Here is a 21,941-nt window from a genome sequence, read left to right on the forward strand (position 1 = left end):
TTCGGGCGTTCTGGTCTTACAGGGAGGTGTGTTCAGGTGCATTTCAACACAAACCTGGTCTAAAGTCAATAACGCAGCATTTCATTGTTATTTTAACAGAGCATTACTAAAATGCTCCTAGGCTCATGCACAGTGCGCGCACACTATGCTTGTTACACACACAGGGACGCACAGCAGCACACACACACACACACACACACACAAACAAACACACACCTTTTTACCGCCGTCAGACTAGCAGAAGTGCGAAGCACCAGGCGCTTCACACCGTGCGCTCGGATCGGTAAAATAGGGTCATAAATGTCTAAACTGCAGTAAATGTACTTTGACGAGTTGCCGTCTTCAGATATAAAGAAGCATCTGTGTGTTTGTGTCCCCTCAGGTGTGCCAGACCGCCCAGAGGAACTCGAGATTACCAAGGTAACCAAGGATCTGATCGGCGTCACCTGGAAGGCGCCCAAGTTCGACGGCGGCTCAGAGATCACCATGTACATCCTGGAGACGCGTATGATCGGCAAAGACAAGTTCAACCGCGTGACGAAGGAGACACTGATGGAGAGGAAGTACACGGTGGACGGCCTGAGGGAGGGAGACACCTACGAGTTCAGAGTCATCGCCGTAAACGAGGTCGGACCCAGCAAGCCGTCCTTCTGCACCAAACCAATCACCTGCAAGGACGAACTGGGTGAGAAACAGCTGTCTTATCTTTGAGTCCGTTTTTAGACAAGACAGCCCCACATCCAGATGTTGGGTCTGGGAACTCCCCATTGGTCAGGGCTCAATCCGATGCGCGGGACAAACGGTTGTCTTTCAGATTCCCTCTGCACCAATAGGATAGCGCTACAATCAATCAGAGCAACACTAGTGGATAGATTAAACTTCCTTTTTTTAAGAATGACTTCAGTGCCGTTCTTTGTTCTTTTCTCAAAGAAAAGCTGAACTCCAAGTCTTCCAGAAGACTTCTGTTCACCAGCAGCAGCAGCAGCCATCTTCTTTGTTTTCAAGTAGCAGGGAATTCACGCGGAACCGTCGCAACTCTGCCGTCATTATATTAAGCCCCGCCCACCGACTCTATACACCATGTGATTGGCCTGACCAGAATTTGTTTTTTCCAAGCCAATGGAGAGTTGCTCTGAGTGACCCTGGCGGGGATTACATTTGCTGCCACTAGGGTGGTCTAGATTTCTAGTCTAGTTTATTTTTTTTTAGAAGCTATAGACATATATCTAAACTACACTAGCATAATTAATAGTGGCCATTTGCGCTACAGCGCCGTCATTTACGGTAACTTTACAGGTCACCCAATCAAACTTTTTTAGGAGGTCAAGGTACAAACTGTGGGGTGATCGCGCCCCCTGACATCCACACTACAACAGACGTACCTTGTTTTAAATTAAAAATCCAAAGTCATTTAGTTAGAAAGGCTTTTAATACATGGCTGCGCTGTGAAATTTCTTTGTTCTGCTGTTACATAACCTTTTCTGATTTGACTGTGGTATGTTTTTGGTCCTTTGGATATGTGCCGGTTGCTGTAAAGGGCGATATAGTTTTAATTTCATTTAATTTCTGTCATGCCAAACATTTGGCCTATCCCATACGGGATTACAAGACACCACTAGCCTATTTTCACAAACATCCTCCGGTCTTGCATATACATATAAAATATGTGAAGAAATACAGGAATAATATGAAAAAAGACCAACACAAACATACAAACATCTATCTCCAAATCATCTTGGTAAAGAGCTTTTTTTCTCTTCTCCCAGGCGTTCTCAAGATAACTGCATAATGTATATGTTTTCAATAAACAAATGTTGATTAATTGGAAATAGGAGCGCCAGGAGACTCTGCATTGTGTGACTCTATCTGACTTTGTGGTCCTCCTGCGTTCCCACAGAGCCACCGACCATCGAGCTGGACTTCCGCGATAAGATCATCATCCGCGTGGGCGAGAGCTGCCTGCTGCAGGGCCGCTACACCGGCAAACCCTCTCCGTCCATCATGTGGTACCAGGACGACGAGGAGCTGAAGGCCGGCAAACACGTGATGTTCAAGAACACGCTGACCACCATGTCGCTGGGCCTGATGAAGGCGCAGCGCCACCACAGCGGCAGATACGTGGTGCTGGTGGAGAACAGCACCGGCTCCAGGAAGGGAGTCTGCAACATCACCGTCGTTGGTACGTCCGTGCTTTAGATAGATAGATAGATAGATAGATAGATTGATACAGAGATAGATAGATGGATAGATAGATAGATTGATACAGAGATAGATAGATGGATAGATAGATAGATAGATAGAGAGATAGATAGATATATAGATAGATAGATAGAGAGATAGGTAGGTAGATAGATAGAGAGATAGATAGATAGATAGAGAGATAGATAGATAGATAGAGAGATAGAGAGATAGATAGGTAGATAGATAGATAGAGAGATAGATAGGTAGATAGATAGATAGGTAAATAGATAAATAAGTAGATGATAGATGGATAGATAGAGAGATAGATAGAGAGATAGGTAGATAGATAGATAGGTAGGTAGATAGTAGGTAGGTAGATAGGTAGGTAGGCAGGTGGGTAGGTAGATAGGTAGGTAGAAAGATAGATAGATAAGTAGATAGATAGAGAGAGAGAGATGGATGGGTGGGTAGGTAGGTAGGTAGGTAGGTAGGTTAGGGTTAGGTGGCTTGAAGTCAACGGTGGCGGCGCTGCCTGGAAGGAGACGTTTACAAAGACCAAACAATTCCAGTAATTCCCCCAAAAGCAAGCATTTATGTGGCGAGGAAAAGGGAGAAACCTCGGGTGGTGAGAAAAACTCCCTTTTAGGGAGAAACCTGGGACAGACCCAGGCTCCTGGTGGGCGGTGTCTGACGGTGCTGGTTGGGGGTGTGATGAACAGTGGCAATAATAGTCACACCATCCCAGATTCCTTATTTGGTTCCTTTGTTCCCTGCAGACCGCCCCACTCCTCCAGTCGGCCCCGTGGTGTTTGAGGAGGTGCACCGGGAGTTCATGGTGATCTCGTGGAAACCTCCGCTGGACAGCGGCGGCATCCCCGTCTCCAACTACATCATCGAGAAGAGAGACACCAACAGAGACACCTGGACCATGGTCACGTCCGCCACCACCAAGACCGTCTGCAAGGTGGGTCCACGACCAAAAACTCCCCAACTCCACTCGGCTGTCGGGTTAACCCTCCGGTTGTCAAATCTGACACATTTTCTCTTTTTTAAAGATTATTTTTGGGGCTTTTCCGCTTTTAATAATGACAGTACAGCTATGTGAGAAAGGGGAGAGAGAGAGAAGACATGCAGGAAATCATCACAGGTCGGAGTCGAACCCTGGACTTCTGCGTCGAGGCATTAGACTTGAAGTATATGTGCGCCTGCTCTACCCACTGAACCAACAAGGGAACACAAATTACACACACAAAAAAACGTAGATGGTTCCGTACAACTGTTACTCTTCACAAGTTAAATAAATGAGCAGTTCACTACTTGAATTTTGGTGTTTAATTCAATTTTATAGCATTTGAAGATTTTTTTGTTTTATATATATATATATATATAAGAAAATATAATAAAAGAATGTTGAAAAACATTTTGACCCAGAAAAACAAAAAGTTGCTCTGTTGACGAGAAAAAAGAGCTCTTTGGTGTTTTAAGCCCCCAACGTCGTCTACCAGGCAGCGCTGCCTGGAAGACACTAGGATTAGGCAGTGGTTAGGATTAGGTGCTTTGAAGTCGATGTTGGGGGCTTAAAACACCATTGAGCCATAGAAGAGCTGTTTTTCCCAGTGGTTCAGGTGTTGACATGTAGTTTGTCTCCCTCAGATCCCCAAGCTAACGGAGGGCAAGGAGTACATCATGAGGATCTGTGCTGAGAACATGTACGGCATCAGCGACCCGCTGGAGTCGGAGGAGATGAAAGCCAAAGACATCTTCAGTACGTTCTTCTCACGCACATTTCCTTTGTTCATCTTTCACTTCTATCTAGTTTCAGGACATTCAACTGAATACTGTTCCCTAGGGTTGGGTATGGTTTGGGTTTTATCCAACACTGGTACTAAAGCAATACTTGAGCAAAACGGTGCCGGTGCCTAAACGATGGCTGAACCAGTACTTTTTAAGAAAGTTACAAAACAGAAAAAAAGAAGGGTACTAAACAACAGTAAGCGACATTAAAGAATGGCTTGTTTATTTCTAAGGCCATATGGACACAATTAAATGATTTAATAATAATGTAATAACTTATAACAATGACTTATTTCACCAGTAAATTGCTGTTGGAATGACAAAAACAACCACCAGATGGGAAAAGGGTATTTTGCAATAACTTTGAATGCACCGGTTTCAGTTGTTTTTCAGACAACGGCAGCTGCAGATTGTCACGTCCCGCTGTTAGAATCCTCTCCAGTGAAATACAGACACACTTTACACTGTTTAACGTTAGCTGTCAGCATTTTAACCCTGTTTACTCCAGTTGCTAGCTAACGGTAGGCTAACGTTACCTGTTGTTGAGTGTAGTGTTAACTAGTAGTGTTCTCATGCAGCGATGCTTTTGTTGCCTCTAACGTCCGTTTGGGAGCATCAGAGAGAAGCGCAGGCATATCAGTGGCACCGAAATGAGGCACCGAAATCTGTGTTACTATTCGGTCTGGTAGATAACGGTCGTTACGGCACCGGTGCCGTATTAGCACCGGGTTTAGTACCCAACCCTACTGTTCAATACCTTTGTAGACAAATGAAAGCATCAAAGATGCATTGTAGACAAAGGAGATGAGAATAGATCCAGCTGTTCCTTAGAGATGTTAATCTGTCTGTACGGGAGGGTTCTAACAGGAAGGTATTGGAAAAGAAACTTTAATTATTTAGAATTAAAACAAATATATTTATACATTTTAACAAGATATTTTGAGTTAAGTATTCCCTCAGTATTGTAAAAGGACCCTAAAAGATCTGTGATAACTTAGTTTCTTCTGCTTCCTAAAGAAAACTAAAAGTGAAATAACATACAATTACAATAAATACACATAAACATAATGAAAATAATTTGCAAATCATAGATCACAGTTCAAAGGGTGATCGGTAAAATAATGATGAGTAAAGTCAGTCATGTTACAGGAGAAGATAATATCCACAAGATAAGTTCTCGTTATAACAAGATATTTTCAGTTAAATAGTCTTTGTGCATTGGAAAAGGACCCTAAAAGATCAGTGATAACCCAGTTTTTCTCTGCCCCCCCAGGAGTCCCCGAGGCCCCCGAGATGCCAACGGTGCGGGAGGTGTATGCCACCAACGCTCTGGTTCTGTGGAACCGGCCGCGCGACGGCGGGAAGCCCATCACCAACTACATCCTGGAGAAGAAGGAGCCCAAGGCCAAGCGGTGGTCCCGGGCCACCAGAGACCCGCTGTACCCGGCCACGCAGTACCGCATCCAGGACCTGGTGGAGGGCTGCGAGTACCAGTTCAGGGTGATGGCCGAGAACGAGCTGGGAACCGGAGACCCCAGCGAACCCTCCGCACCCATCCTCGCCAAGGATCCCATCGGTCAGTCGCAAACACATTCACACATTCATATAATATATATATATATATATATATATATATATATATATATATATATATATATATATATATATATATAGTGTTTTAATATTTTCTAAGCAGGGTTAAAATTTGGACCATCTACCAGATGCCAAATGCTGGTATATTTGGCCCACGTGGCCTTCCATATAATACTCTATTTATTCATCTACACTTTATCTCATCTGTATATATATATAATATATATATTTATTTGACCTGTATATAATATAGGTGTTTATAGTGTAGATATTATTACTATTGTATATAGTCTTATTCGTATTTTTTCTGTTTCTTATAATATGTTTGAGGTATTGTGTTATGTATGTATATCTCTGGTGTGTGTCTCCCCCACACATACACCAGAGATATACACACATAACACAATGGGCAGTGTATTGTATCTTCCCGTCGACCTGCAACTTTTAGTTTTTCTCGGTCAAAATTTAAAACTACAATTGGTTGACACTTTTTCCGATGTTTTCATTCTTTTTTTCCCACTTTTTACAATCTTTTTGTCATTTTTTTTTTGCTATAAAATTGAATAATAAACCTAAATTCAATGAAAGTAGTGAACTGATCATTTATTACGGAAAACATCCGCGTTATTTTAAATAGTTTTTGACAATGTGGTGGAAAGAAACCCAAAATTTTCGGGTTTTAGAATTTTTTTTAAAACGGGTCAAATAATACTTTGTGCTACATTGGCATATCAAAACGTGCTATATAAGACAGAGTCTGATTGATTGATTGAAAGTTAACACAGGGTTCCACAGTTAAATTTTTTTGCCCAGATAATTTACAGTCTTTAATATTTTCCCGTCCCAGTGCCTCCGAGCCCCCCAGTGACCCCCGAGGCCTACGATAAGACCAAAGACACCGTCAGCCTGAAGTGGAAGCTGCCCCGCCACGACGGGAAGGGCCGTATCTTCGGCTACCTGGTGGAGTACCAGAAGCCCGGCGCCGTGGAGTGGATGCAGGCCAACGAGACGCCGGAGCAGTGCCCCGACTTGCACTACGTGGTGACGGGCTTGGCCGATGGACAGGAATACAACTTCAGGATCTTTACCGTCAACGCCGCTGGCAAATCTGACCCTTCATACGTCAAAAAGACTATCAAAGTCCACGACAGACTGGGTAAGGGCTTCATCTAGAACTCCTCTTTGGTTTATTATGTACGGAAAAAGAAAAACGTATCACATTGTTACGTGAAAAAGTTTATTGTAACAACAAGATGGTTTTTTATGTTTCTACAAGATATTTTAAAGTTATAAGAAAAACTGTTTCTTGTTATTACAATAGCATTACTATTTATCATTACCAATGTTCTATTTTTCTTTACGTGACACTTTACAAGTTATAACGTGATAATGTATCTTGTTAGAGCATGAAACTGAACAAAGACATGGTGTGGGGACGGATAAATTAAACCTGGTATCTCCAGGCTGTGTGTGTGTGTGTGTGTGTGTGTGTGTGTGTGTGTGTGTGTGTGTGTGTGTGTGTGTGTGTGTGTGTGTGTGTGTGTGTGTGTGTGTGTGTTTGTCTGTGTGTTTGTGTGTGTGTGTGGACGCATTAGTATGTTCTGTTGATTGACTTGTTGTGTATTCTTATTTCTATTCATGATTTGTTTAAATGTGTTTGCTGTTTTTTACGTAAAGCACTTTAGGTTTACACGTAATGAAAGGTTAAAACTTCTATTGACATTGACAGTGAACTGATTGCCGTTTCCCTCCACAGAGGAGCCCGAGTTGCTGCTGGACGCCAACATGGCCCGTGACCACCTGGCCATGCTGGGCACTGACATCACGCTGAGCGCCACCATCAAGGGCGTACCGACGCCCACCGTCAGCTGGAAGAAGAATGACGGCGACGTTCCTTCTCACATCACTGTCGCTGTCACCGCCAGCGGCAGCAAAGTCTTCATCCCCAAGAGCGCCCGGACAGACTCCGGCAACTACACCATCACTGTGGAGAACGCCGCGGGAAAGAAATCAGCAACTGTTGCCGTGCTCGTGCTGAGTAAGGGAAGCGTCCACCGACACAAACATGAGATTTGATAAGTCTTGAACCAAAGAAACAATTTGTTAAAGGGTAAACCTGTAGGACAAATGTTTACCGTCAGTTAGAGTCCAGTAAAAGTTCTGTTGTTGCTGCTGACAGACTCAGGTTATTATTCTAAGGGTCTGACAACATTATGGGATGGATCCCTACAGAGATAGACCTTTTAGTTAAAGAGTAAGATCCTTTTAGTTTAACATGAAACAGCCCCGAAATCACCATCACCAAACTCCACCAGACTCCATGTAAATAATCAGGACTTTTAGTGTGTATAGAGCCAGCATATCTCCACCAGACTCCATGTAAATAATCAGGACTTTTAGCGTGTATAGAGCCAGCATATCTCCACCAGACTCCATGTAAATAATCAGGACTTTTAGCGTGTATAGAGCCAGCATATCTCCACCAGACTCCATGTAAATAATCAGGACTTTTAGCGTGTATAGAGCCAGCATATCTCCACCAGACTCCATGTAAATAATCAGGACTTTTAGTGTGTATAGAGCCAGCATATCTCCACCAGACTCCATGTAAATAATCAGGACTTTTTAGCGTGTATAGAGCCAGCATATCTCCACCAGACTCCATGTAAATAATCAGGACTTTTAGCGTGTATAGAGCCAGCATATTTCCACCAGACTCCATGTAAATAATCAGGACTTTTAGCGTGTATAGAGCCAGCATATGTCCACCAGACTCCATGTAAATAATCAGGACTTTTAGCGTGTATAGAGCCAGCATATTTCCACCAGACTCCATGTAAATAATCAGGACTTTTAGCATGTATAGAGCCAGCATATTTCCACCAGACTCCATGTAAATAATCAGGACTTTTAGCGTGTATAGAGCCAGCATATCTCCACATGTAAATGGGTGAATTAAGGGTTTATTTCAACCAAACCAGAGTGGTGATTGTTGGAACAGTAAAAAGATGAACCAAGACGGCTTTTGGTAGTTTTATTTAGTTTCTGTCCAATTTGTGTTTTACGACGATAAAAGTACTGATTATTTACATGGAGTCTGGTGGAGTTTGGTGATGGAGTAAATGTTTCGTCTTTCTTAATACTAGACCAATTTCAATTTCACTTAAACACAAAAACATGGGAAAGTAGGGTCCAGGTTGAAAAAAAAACAAAGTTGCCCTTTAAGATGATATTTAAATTTAAAATATGTTATATTAAATACAGTCACCCATTATTGCTTCCCCCAGACAAGCCTTCTCCTCCCAGAGACCTGGTGATCTCGGAGGTGACCAGTGAGTCGGCCTACCTGACGTGGAAGGTTCCCGAGGACAACGGCGGCGCCGTCATCTCCCACTACGTCGTGGAGAAGAAAGATGTGGCCGCCGACCACTGGGTGCCCGTCTCTGCAGCCAATAAGAAGCCAAGTCTGATGGCCATGTACCTGATGGAAGGAATCCAGTACATGTTCAGGGTGGCGGCTGAAAACCAGTTTGGCAGGAGCGACTACGTGGGGACGAAGCAACCAATCAAGGCTCTCGATCCTCTCTGTATGTGAAAGTCATAATTATCTCATGTTGTCTAATTTTACTTTTAAGCTGCAGTCTTATTGGCTATCCATAGAGTCATTCACAAGAGTGTTTAAACCTACAAGAATTAAACCGACAACGCGACAAGACCAAAGTTAACATTGGAGTGGCTAGAACCGCTGTGTGTAAACAATGGAGATACTAAGAGCTAATTTCGGGTTCGGCCACCGTAGGAGGAAGGGCTAGAAAGTAATATTCAGTTGGTTGTCATATACAATTTCACTGCCAAATGGGAGAAATTCTTACACAATGTCGCTCTAAGCACTTAGCAAGTAGATTCAGAATCATCATTGTAAGTACATACTACATAATTAGAAGTGCAAACAACACACACATTGACTTAGAACATAGAGCAGAGAATGTGAAGATACAATCAAGATTAATTAGTAAAAAAGTAAAATAACTGCTTATTGTTTTTATTTATTTAACTTGCAAATTGCTTGAAGGAAAGAGGTCAAGTCATTTTTATTCATACAGCACATTTAAAACAACAGAAATTGACCCAAAGTGCTTTCCAGTGTAGGGAGATGGTGATATTGTGTGTGTTTTTTGCCGTGGATCTTAAAGGCCCTTTAATATAAGGACTCATGTGGTCTTGAGGCTGTTTTACGAATAAATTGTACTATTCTTGACGTCTTTCAGATCCTCCTGGCCCGCCCAAAAACCTGCACCACACTGATGCAGAGAAGACAGAAGTGTGGTTGGCGTGGGACTGGCCCGACCGCACCGGCGGAAGTGAAATCACCGGCTTCATCGTGGAGCACCAGGAAGAGGGGCAGACCGACTGGGTCACCTTCAAGACCGTCAGCAACGAGCACGCCCACGTCACCGGTCTGGTGGAGGGCAAGACCTACCGCTTCAGGGTCAAATCTCAGAACGCCATCGGTGTGAGCAGCCCTGACACCAGCGTCCCCATCACCTGCCAGGAAAAGACACGTAAGAAACAGGATTATTATTTAGTGTTTTCTTATTCGTTTTGTTTCTTTATTTACACACAAATAGAGATGTTCACATTATTGACTGGTAGTGTATTATTTTGTATTAACTTGCTTCAGTTTTGTTGTGATTTACATAGAATATAATAGTGCTTGATAAATGTAGTGCATGGACAGAAGTTTTGGGATAGTATATGAAACAGTTATTTAAGGAAGGCAATGATGGGATAGTACTCGATTTAAAAAAAGCGCTTTTGCACACCTCTCTTCTGGGGCAGGTGCATTGGAAAATAGGCAAAGGTTACCGGTAAAACTTGTTGAAGAAGTCCTTCACACTGTCCATTATGCATGGAAATACTTTATTTCACAACGTTTCGGTCACACAGACCTTCCTCAGGTGAGTTGAAATAAAGTATCTGCATGCGTAATGCACAGTGTGCGGGACTTCTTCAACAAATGATGGGATAGTAACTTGACCGATTGATTGATCGGCAAATGTTTTTGAATTTTGATGATGTTTTAGGGTTGTATGGTTGCATATTAAGAAACATTAGACTGAAATCACTTTTATAAATGTTGTTTTTGAGATTGAATAGTATGGATATTTCAAAAAAGGGTAGGACCCAAAAAGCATTTTGCTTTCTCCTAGTCAAAAAATTAAAAAGATACAATGAATAATTTGCAAGGAAATGTGAAGGAGAATTGCCTAAAAACCTGCCAGGGGCATTCTCCAGGCAGCATATTAAACTAGAGCTGCAAAGATTAATTGATAAGTTTTCAACTATTAAATTAATCACTACCTATTTTGATAATTGATTATTCAGTTAATGTCAGTGTTTTCCAAAGCTATTCAGTTTACTGTCACAGAGGAGTGAAGAAACAAGAAAAAATTTCACAAGAAGCTGACATCACAGAATAGTTGATAACTAATTGCTTAATCTTTTCAAGAGGAAGGGTTCTTTTTCAAGGAACTATGAACATTGGAAATTCTGTTCTCATTTACCGGCCTGGAAACATCCTAATATTGTTCTGTGTTATGTTTTGTTTTCTTCCAGAGCCACCAACGATTGAAGTTGATGTGAAGCTTATCGAGGGTCTTGTTGTCAGAGCTGGCACTCCTATTGTCCTTCCAGCCAAGATGACAGGAATCCCCATGCCCACTGCCAAATGGACGTCCGATGGCAATGAAATTGCATCTGAGGGCCGCTTTAAGATTGAGACTGCTGGAGACTCCACCGTCCTCAGTATCCCTGAGTCCCAGAGAGGAGACACCGGAGAGTACATCCTCCATGTGGCCAATCCTACTGGCAGCAAGAGCGTTGCGCTGCACGTCACAGTGCTGGATCTTCCCGGTCCACCGATCGGACCTGTCAATATCTTGGAGGTCACGCCTGATTACATGATGATCCAATGGAGGGCGCCCAAGGACGATGGCGGAACGCCTATCAACAACTACGTCGTGGAAAAGAAGGATGTGAAGAAGCCATGGGAGCCCTGGTCAGTTGTTAGCTCCAGCGGCATGAGCACCAAGGCCAAAGTGTCCAGGCTGGAGAAGGGACGTGAGTACATTGTCCGTGTCCGTGCAGAGAACAGAATTGGCCTCGGTGCAGGGCTTGAGAGTCCTCCAACTATTGCAAAGCACATGTTTAACCCTCCTGGTCCACCTGGCCTGCCAGAGTGCTCTGATATCACGGAGAACGCTGTGACAGTGGAATGGACCCTGCCTGACTACGATGGAGGCAGTCCCATCAGTGGATATGTGATTGAACGCAGAGAAATGACCGGAAAGTGGATCCGTGTCAACAAAACTCCCGTACTGGACCTCAGATACAGAGTCTCGGGCCTGTTTGAAGGCAATAGCTACGAGTTCAGAGTGTTTGCTGAGAACGTTGCTGGTATCAGCGAGCCTTCTCTCACCTCTGACCCCATCAAGGCTACTCGTGCCATCACCAGACCCGGACCACCTGGCAATCTTAAACTCAAGGACTGGAGCAAGTCCTACGCCGACATCTGCTGGACAAAGCCCACAAGAGACGGAGGCAGTCCAGTTCTGGGCTATGTGGTTGAGATTCAGAAGTCAGGATCCGCCAAGTGGGACAGAATTAACAAGGAACTCATCACGATGTGTGCCTACAGAGTGCCAGGCCTCATTGAAGGAATGGAGTACAGAATTCACGTCAGAGCATCCAACATTGTCGGAGACAGTGAACCCAGGGAGCTGTCTCAGGCGGTCCTCGCAAAGGACATCCTGGTGCCCCCTGAAGTTGTTGTTGACGTTTCCTGCCGCGACTCTCTGACGGTTAGGGCAGGTCAGATCATCAGTTTAATCACTAAAGTGAAGGGCAGACCAGACCCAGAGATCACATGGACCAAGGATGCCAGAGCCGTAACCCGGGAGAAGCGCATTGAGATGAACAACAACTACCCTCTGTGTGAACTCGTCATCAATGACGCAGTCAGGTCAGACTACGGTAAATATGCCATTCTGGCCAAGAACAGTAGCGGACAGGCTCAGGCGACAATTATCGTCAATGTCTTGGACATACCAGGAGCTTGCCAGAACTTGAAAGTGGGTTATGTGACCAAGAAATCCTGCGTGGTTTCCTGGGAGAACCCTGAGGACAACGGAGGCACCGAGATCAATCAGTACATTGTTGAGTGCCGTCAGCCCAGCCAGAGAACATGGACTGTCGTAGCCAATGACTGCACCAAGCGCCTGATGAAAGTCCCTCTTACTGAGGGCTGCGAGTACTTCTTCCGTGTCAGCGCAGAGAACAAGATTGGTGCTGGTCCGACCACTGAGACCAAATCACCTGTTCTTGCTGTTGATTCTATTGACAAGCCTGGTGAACCCAATGACTTCCAAATCTCTGAGATCGGCAAGACCTTCTGCTTCCTCAAGTGGAAGAAGCCAGATTATGATGGTGGCAGCCGTAACCTGAGTTACCATGTTGAGAAGAAGCCAAAGGAGGCAGAGGAGTGGGAGAGGCTTCACAAGGGGGCTATCAAGGAGACTTACTTCATGGCTGACAGGTGCATCGAAAACCAGATCTACCAGTTCAGAGTTCAGACTAAGAATGAGGGAGGCGAGAGCAACTGGGTGACCACAGCTGAAGTTTTGGTCAAGGAACAGCTCGTGGAGCCTGAAATCAAGATTCAACTGGATGGAACGCTTGTCGTCAAGGCAGGAGACTCCATTCCCATCGAGGCAACAGTGAAGGGCAAACCACAGCCTGATGTCAAATGGACCAAAGATGAGAGCGAAAAGGAGATAAGGAAAGGCCCCAGGCATCAAGTCGAAACTGGTGCTGACTTCTCGAAGCTGCTGATTACCGGAGCAAGGCGTACTGACAGCGGGGTATACGTTGTTACGGCTTCCAATAGCGCTGGAACCGGCACTGCTCGTGCAAAGGTGAATGTACTGGATCGACCCGGCCCCATCAGGGATCTCAAAGTGTCTGGTATCACCACAGACAGGTGCCATTTGGCCTGGGAAGTCCCAGAGGACGATGGTGGCTGTGATATCTACAACTACATTATTGAGAAAAGTGATACCAAGAGGGGAGTCTGGTCAGTCCACACAAACGCTGTCATCACCAACAAAGCTAACGTCACCCGTCTCATCGAGGGCAACGAGTATATCTTCAGAGTTCGTGCTGAAAATAAGATGGGTCCTGGCCCTGCGGTGGAGAGCGAATCCATTGTTGCCGGCACCCAGTTCAGTGTACCCGGCGCTCCTGAGGCACCAGAGGTCACCAAGATCGGCAAGGAGGAGATGACTGTGGAGTGGTTCGAGCCAGAGAAAGATGGCGGAAAGCCTATCACAGGTTATCTATTTTTAATAATAGTTTAATCATTTTTACATTAACAAACAGGAACCAGACAACTCAGATCTTGCCAAATGACAACAGAGTAATAATGTACATGGGTAACAACACACATTTGGATCACATTTTAAACGTTGTTTGCATTAGAGTCATGTAAGGTAGAAGAGGTCCAACAATCTATGACTTATTTGTAAAGACAAAGACAATAAAAAAATGGTTGCCATTTATTATAAATAACACTGTTATTACCTTCTAAAATAGCGCTGCATGTTCCATGGGAAAAACTTTAAATTTTTCAGAGTCCAATGTAATTGTTTTGTGAAAAATTTGTGACATTTTTCCAAAATCTGGCTATTGAAGGACATTGCCAAATACAGTGGTAGTAGGGTCCTATGTCTTTATTATATTTAACACAAAGGGGGAACATCTAGGCATTCATTTTGTGTAAATTCTATATTGACTCTCGACACAGGTTATCTATTGGAGAAGATTGAAGAGCACGGCGTTAGGTGGTCTCCTGTCAACAAGGATCCAGTCCCTACAACTCGTTTCACAGTTACTGGACTCCTGCCCCTCCACGACTACCAGTACAGAGTCAAGGCAGTCAATGAAATTGGCATTGGCAGTCCAAGCAAGCCTTCACGTGCCATTACTGCCAAGGACACCGTTGGTATGTAACTTATAATAATGTTTTCATTGTATTCATCATGTGTTTGTTAACAAATGTAGCTCATGCTGGGACTGTTTTAGACAAAATCCATGGCTTCATCATCACACATGCTCCCTCTTGAAAACACTATTAGAAAATACATCTCCTGTCATTTCTATGCTGATGATTCACAGCTATATCTTCCTAAAATAAGACACATTTTTGTCACATTTTTGTCTTAAAATAAGACACATTTTTAACAGACTAATCTATCGTGTCTATAATTCTGTATTTGTGAATCGCTGCTTGTTGTCGCTGTCATTGGGATATTCTTTTTGTGTTTTCTTTCTACTTTTTACATTTCAATGTTCTTTTGTGCTTTTATTGTACATCACTTTAGTCAGATTAAGCTGTGTTTCAATGTGCTCTAGAAATACAATTTACTTACTTACATCCTTAAATGTTCTTACAGAGCCTCCTGCACCTCCTACCAACATGAAAGTCCTGGACAGCACCTTGTCCAGCGTCACCCTGGGCTGGACCAAGCCCGTGTCCGACGGTGGAGCTCCCCTCATCGGCTACGTTGTGGAGATGAGGGTACAGGGAAGTGCCAAGAAAGGAGACGATGGTTGGAAGAGATGCAACGTAGCGGCTCAGCTGGTCGTGTGCGAGTTCACAGTCTCGAGTCTGGACAGCAAGCTTTTGTATGAATTTAGAGTGTCGGCTCAGAACCAGGTGGGCATGAGTCTGCCCTGTGACCTGGGGGCTCCTGTGATCCCCAAGGAGATCAAAGGTGAGGACTACACTGAGTTTTCAATTAAATTGTATTTATAGTGTCAGAACCTAACAGGAGCAGGTATGCCAACGCCTAACTATAAGAAAACCTTTGTGCTACTATGGTTCCTGCTTTAATTCAAACGCAACATTTTCATTTAAGGTTGTATGTGCAATTTGTTTAACATATCCTTTGTGTTGGCTGACACAAAAGCCGTCACAACTTGCAACATGAAACTGACTGCTGCACTGTTTGTTGCTTTGGACAGAGTCGCCAGAGATCGATTTGGACGCCAGCTTGAAGCAGGGCCTGACGGTGAGAGCCGGCTGTCCCATCAGACTGTGGGCCACCATCAGAGGCAGACCGCCTCCCACCGTCACCTGGAGGAGGATGGGCGTCGACAACGTGGTCCGGAAGGGAAAAGTCGACATCATTGACACTATGACCTTCCTGGTGATCCCCGACAGCACCCGCTACGACTCAGGCAAATACTGCCTGACGCTGCGCAGCACCGCCGGAGAGAAGGCCGTGTTTGTTGCTGTTAAAGTTCTGGGTAAGTCCTGGCTTTCACCTTTAATTACATACATAATATCAAAACAAACAAACATTTTACACAATTTAAGGATTTAAAACCATACCCCTATTGCATGTGCACCCCTCATACAAAATCAAATTTGCATTTTTCAATTTTCATAAATTTTCCACTTTTTTCTCTCTGAAATTGACTTTATTAATGCCTGGTTTTCTTTTTATCATGCATACAGTTTTAGTTTTTAGTTTTGTTTTATTTCTGTGTCATGCCAAACATTTGGCTCATCTCACGTGGGATTACAAGACACCGCTATTTAACAGACCATCCAGATTTACAAAATCAATATCTGTTTTATCTTGCTAAACAAATACAGTAGAAAACAAAATGGAACAAATTTTCTGTATCATTTCACCAACATATCGGACAGACCAGCTTTTTTACTTTTTTACAGCTTTTTCTACATTAAAATATTGTCCAGTTTCAACAGTCATGGTCAAGGTCAAGGACAAGGTGACTTTATTATCCCTGATGGGCAATTCTGGATTACAGCCAGCAGTAACAAATATATATACCAAACAACAACAAATAAACACAACCACAGTACAAGATAATTTAAATTTGAATTCACAGGATAGTATTAACAATGGGGATAACAGCCGTGATGAATGACCTTTTAAATCTATTTGTTCTGCATCGCGGCAGACTATATCTAGGCCCGAAGGGTAGCAGCATAAATTCACCCCACAAGGGATGACTTGAATCAGCCAGGATTGCTCTGGCCTTCTTCAAGGATCTGACCTTATACAGGTCATGTAGGCCATCTAACGGTGTGCTTCACACCTTCACGATAGTCAAAGGCAAAACACATAGAGGTCTCTGTCTTTTAGACAAATTCTAAACAACATAATTCTCTGTGCCATAATCAGGTTATATTATCATAAAAATGCTCAATTTTAGCCCATATATCATCAGCCCCTTTGGCCTTAGCAAACACAGATTCTTTAAACAAACTAATATTGAGATTTTCATTATTAAAAAAATGACTCCCCAAATCCATAGTTACAAAGCAACGTGCATACATCTTTAGACCGAGAATGGAGATTTTGTTAATCAAAGAGAAACATTTGACCATAAGTTGAACTAACTGTCTAAATAATGTGTTTCCCCTGACAGACACCCCGGGACCTGTAGAAAATCTGGAAGCTACCGACATCAAGCAGACGTCGGCCATGCTGGCCTGGACTCCTCCGGAGAACAACGGTGGCAGCGAGATCACGCACTACATCGTCGAGAAGCGCGCGATCGACCGCAAGACGTGGGCAATGGTCAAGGCAGAAGTTGAGACGGATAAGATTCCCTTCAAGGTCAGCGGCCTGGCGCCGGGCACCGAGTACTACTTCAGAGTCACGGCGGTCAACGAGTACGGCTCCGGAGTTCCCAAAGTGACGCCCACTTCCTACCTGGCTTCTGATCCCGTCAGTACGTATCGTCTCTCCGTCACCATCAGCGCTCACTTCTCTTTTCTTTTTTTATAGTAATAATAATAGCACATTTTATTTGTAAAGCACTTTTCATTGTTAAGATCAATCCCAGTAAACAAGACTACAAACTAGCAGCAATTTGCGACATTGTTTGCTTAAAAGGAAAGGTTTTTAGGCCCTTCTTTTCCCGTCTGATGACCTCAGGTCCATCACAAATGTGTCCAATTTCAAAAGCAAACTCAAAACTTTCTTAATTTCTCAGGCATTAGTTTAATTACAGTGTGTGTGTGTGTGCGTGCGTGCGTGCATGAATTTGTATGGTCTTTGATATTCTTGTTAAGTATTTCTACCCATGCTTTGTTAAAATGAGTATGTTGTTTTTTAATGTAAATCACTTTGGGTTTACGTGTAATGAAAGGTGCTATACAAATAGGATTGACATTGGCATTGGTTTGTAGCACTTGAACCCACCTGTCTGATGAACCTTTACAGGCAAGCCTGATCCTTGTGAGAAGATCGAGGTTCTGGAGATCACTAAGAACAGCGCTGTTGTCGGCTGGGTGAAACCGGCCAGGGACGGCGGTGCCAAGATCGATGGTTATGTCGTTGAGTACATCGAGGTGAAACCTCCTCCAGAGCCTCCAGCACCTGTGGAGGTTGGTATCATTCTTCTCTGACTGCTTCCATCACCTGTTGAGTTCAAAAATCTTCAAATTGTCTTCTGTTTTGAAAAAAGGCGACTAAACAGCAGTGCTTCTCAGACTTTTTTCAGTAATGTTCCCCATTTTAATTGTGTTTAAGTACCCCCTGAATAGTAATAGATTTACTAAACAACAGCCATGTAACTGAAAAACATTTAAATGCTGATGAAAAAATGCTGATGAAAAGAGGCAACAAAAACTTGAAGAGTGTAGAAAGAAGGAAGTAATGCAAGAATAGGTGGAAAATAGTATCAAACGTAGAAAAAAGAGACACAAACTTCATAAAAAGCAACAGACTTGTAAAAAAAACACAGTAGAAAGAAGGAAGACAAACCTTGAAAAAGGCAGAATTGTTTTTTGAAAAAAGCAACAAAAACTTAGACAAACTTGGAGAAAAAGAGAAGACGGAAGGAAAGAAGGAAGGAATGAAGGAAGGAAAGAACAGGTCAAAAATAGTAACGAAAAGCGACAAAAACTTTAAAAAAGCGATTACGTACCTCCTGCAGTCCTCCAAAGTACCCCTTGGGCTACCTGTACCCCCATTTGAGAAACACTGCTGTACAGGGCTGTACTAGTACATTTAATTAAGATGCATGTGCTGGAACAATCCTCACCTCAATACCATTTTACAAATATACATGATCTTACAGAATTTAGTAATTTAACTGTTAGAGGTAGGTCGGCATCCACAGGAGATCCTTGTTTCCATGATCCAGTTTAAATGGATCTAAAATAAAAACCAGATCAGCTAGAGCGTTCATTCTTTCTGCAGCAGAAGTCTAAGGCTGCTGTCTTTCACATCATCATGTTGGACACTCGCAATAACATCATCATGTTACGTGACATCCAAAACCGTATGACCCCATTTCAATTGCAGATGAAACCATCAAAACGCCTTAACACTCTGCTCATAAAAATGAGCATATGTCAAAAACTAAAACGTGTACAGAGTTCAAATAACTTCTGGAGTTTTGAGAAATATTTTGTTCATGTTTCTACATTTAGAAATCTTTAGGATCGACATGTTTTGTGTGTTTATTTAGTAAACTTTGATTAAAACACATGTCCATCCAAATGTCCATTTTATAAATTATAGTTTTATTATTATAATATATACATTTTATTTATTGTGTACATTTCAAAAGTGTTCATCCCTAACCTTAAAATATGCGGCAGGTTCCCGAGGGAGAAGAAGCTCCGCCTCCGCCCCCACCTCCCCCACCACCCGTGGAAGAGGAGGACGAGGACGCAGAACCGGAGAAGGAGGTGTGGAACGCCTACACCACGGTGAAAGGGTTGTCCATCAGCATCAGCGGCCTGAAGGAGGGCAAGAGGTACAAGTTCAGAGTGGCGGCCAAGAACATGATGGGCCAGAGCTCATTCACCGAGACCCGCGAGCCAATCGAAGTCAAGGAACAGATCCGTAAGTTATTACCTCACATTAATAGGAGATCATTTAAAGATCCCATATTGTACAACGTGAGATGTCCACGTCTTTTTTTCACTATAAAGTAGGCCAAGGTGCTAAACAAGTACAGGGAACATACTGTATAAAAACGCTAAATCCACAGCGAAATGCACACAGCCCCTATTCATCACAACAAAGTCCTGACGGCTCGTTAAAAGGCCCAGTTATATATATAGGTCCAACTACAAACTGTGTGCCCCTAAACTTTGGAACAAGTTATGCCCTGATATTTCCACTACTACAGGTATAGATCTTTTTAAATCTAGCCTCAAAACTTATTTAGTTAGAACAGCTTTTAATACATGTTATGTAACCTTTTCTAAACTTACTGTATGCTGTGTTTTTAATTTGTGTTCCTGGATGTGAAGCACTTTAGATTCCTGCTGGATGCAGGGATAACACCACATCTGACCACTAATTATTATCTAAAAGCTGCTTTTAGCTTCCCGAGATAATCTCTCCAGTCTAACGAGTCAAATTCTTATGTCCGCCCCCCTCAGTGGAGCCAAAGATCGTCATGCCGGAGACGGTGAGCGCCAGAGCCAGAGCCAAGCTCAGAGTGGAGGCTCTGGTTTCTGGAAAACCCGCCCCGACCTGCAAGTGGATGCGCGGCGAGGACGCGGTGGTGCCGTCCAGCCGTCTGGCCGTGCACCAGTCCGGAAACCTGTGTGTCCTGATCATCAAAGACGTGTCGAGGACCGACACTGGAGAGTACAGCCTGGTGGCCGAGAACAGCTCCGCAAAGGTGGTCGAGACTGTCAAGATTATCATCAGAGGTTGGTGCAAAGTTACAGACGTTTCCAATTTTCATTTAGTTTTTATTTTAGTGTGGACTTAAGATAGATCAATATATGTGTGCTGAGTATTCAGTTTTTGTTGGTTTTTCTTGCTTGTGCTGAAATGTACATGTTCTTATTCATCTTTTTATTTCTGACATGTTCAAAATAGAATAAAACTGACGTTTGTGTTGCAGACATCCCCGGGCCTCCCGAGGGCCCCGTGGTGATCAGCGACATCGACGCTGACGCCTGCTCTCTGTCCTGGAACAAACCGCTGGAGGACGGAGGCAGCAACATCACCAACTACGTGGTGGAGAAATGTGACGTGAGTAGAGGCGACTGGGTGTCGGCGGTCTCTTCTGGTACGAAAACCAGCTGCAGGCTCGGGAAGCTCGTCCCCGGGAAGGAGTACGTGTTCCGTATCCGTGCTGAGAACCGCTACGGCGTGTCAGACCCCACGCAGTCTGACAGGATGGTTGCAAGGTTCCCCTTCGGTAAGTTTAACTAATATGAAATATGAAATATGTCACCAGTCCAGTCTTTGATTAGCTTCAGATGTAAGCTTCTGTGTAACGCTGGGTTTCCACAGGCAGCGTAAATAACGAACCAACTTTTAAAGCAGTCAAGTGTCCGACTGGAGCAAAAAACTAATTGTTTGTGGCCAGAGAGAAACATATCAATGCCACATAACAATTTGTTAGTAGAAAGTGTACACTGTCGGCATCATGTTGTGATACAATCTCGCTTGGAGTTGCAGTTCAAAGACAGTTGGAAAACTCAGCGTTAAGTTGAGAGGTTTTATCATTACAGACAATTACAATATTCATTTTGTTGGTTTTGTGTGACCAGATGTTCCTAGTGAGCCCCTCAACTGTCGCATCAACAAGACCAACAAGGACTGCATGTTCGTGGCCTGGGATAAGCCCGAGAGCGACGGCGGCAGTCCCATCACAGGTTACTACATCGAGCGTAAGGAGAGGAACAGCCTGCTGTGGGTGAAGGCCAACGACACCATCATCCGCACCTTGGAGTACCCGTGCGCCGGCCTCATCGAGGGCCTGGAGTACATTTTCAGAGTGTCTGCCATCAACCGTGCTGGCCAGGGCAAACCGAGCAAGAAGACAGACTTTGTCACAGCTAGAACACCTATCGGTACGTTCGACGCCTATGCAACAACACCTATGCAATAAGATTTATTTTATTCATTATGGTTTAAACCCTAACGATGTGCAAATGCTTCACAAGAAATATGAGCCCAATTGCCCACAGGTGGCGCTGTAATTTACTTCCAAAAATGCAATTTTTGAAGAGCCACCCCACTCGCACCAAAAGTCAGATTGACTTGAAATTTCTCAGTCCAGCTTAATGTGATCTACAAAAAAGCCTCTTGGACCATAAAAGTCCACCATGATGTTCTTGAAAAAACGTTTGTCAATTGCAATTCTATCAACACCAAATATGGTATACAGCCTTGCGAGACTGAGATACACATGTATAGTTTAAATGAGCATAATAATAAAGATGAAAGAACATCATTAGCAACAGGAAATTGGCCATAACTCAAGTTGTTTCTGAGCAATCCTGCTTAAAGTGGATGGAG

The 21,941-nt window shown here is 43.5% G+C and overlaps 1 protein-coding gene across 1 annotated transcript in view; it reads left to right on the top strand.

Moving 5' to 3' along the window:
* Positions 1-21,941, top strand: part of LOC114563906 (titin-like) — a 288,313-nt gene that overhangs the window by 204,782 nt on the left and 61,590 nt on the right. Inside the window, 19 exon segments of the mRNA XM_028590893.1 lie at positions 383-685; positions 1,898-2,179; positions 2,958-3,145; positions 3,835-3,946; positions 5,249-5,551; positions 6,416-6,724; positions 7,325-7,606; positions 8,856-9,155; positions 9,837-10,130; positions 11,185-13,956; positions 14,429-14,626; positions 15,078-15,398; positions 15,649-15,933; positions 17,086-17,391; positions 17,886-18,049; positions 19,271-19,517; positions 20,063-20,338; positions 20,536-20,835; positions 21,191-21,493. Coding sequence (XP_028446694.1) covers positions 383-685; positions 1,898-2,179; positions 2,958-3,145; positions 3,835-3,946; positions 5,249-5,551; positions 6,416-6,724; positions 7,325-7,606; positions 8,856-9,155; positions 9,837-10,130; positions 11,185-13,956; positions 14,429-14,626; positions 15,078-15,398; positions 15,649-15,933; positions 17,086-17,391; positions 17,886-18,049; positions 19,271-19,517; positions 20,063-20,338; positions 20,536-20,835; positions 21,191-21,493 — 7,545 coding nt within the window.

The sequence above is a fragment of the Perca flavescens genome, chromosome 11 (genome assembly GCF_004354835.1).
Source record: "Perca flavescens isolate YP-PL-M2 chromosome 11, PFLA_1.0, whole genome shotgun sequence".
NCBI classification, from domain to species: Eukaryota; Metazoa; Chordata; class Actinopteri; order Perciformes; family Percidae; genus Perca; species Perca flavescens.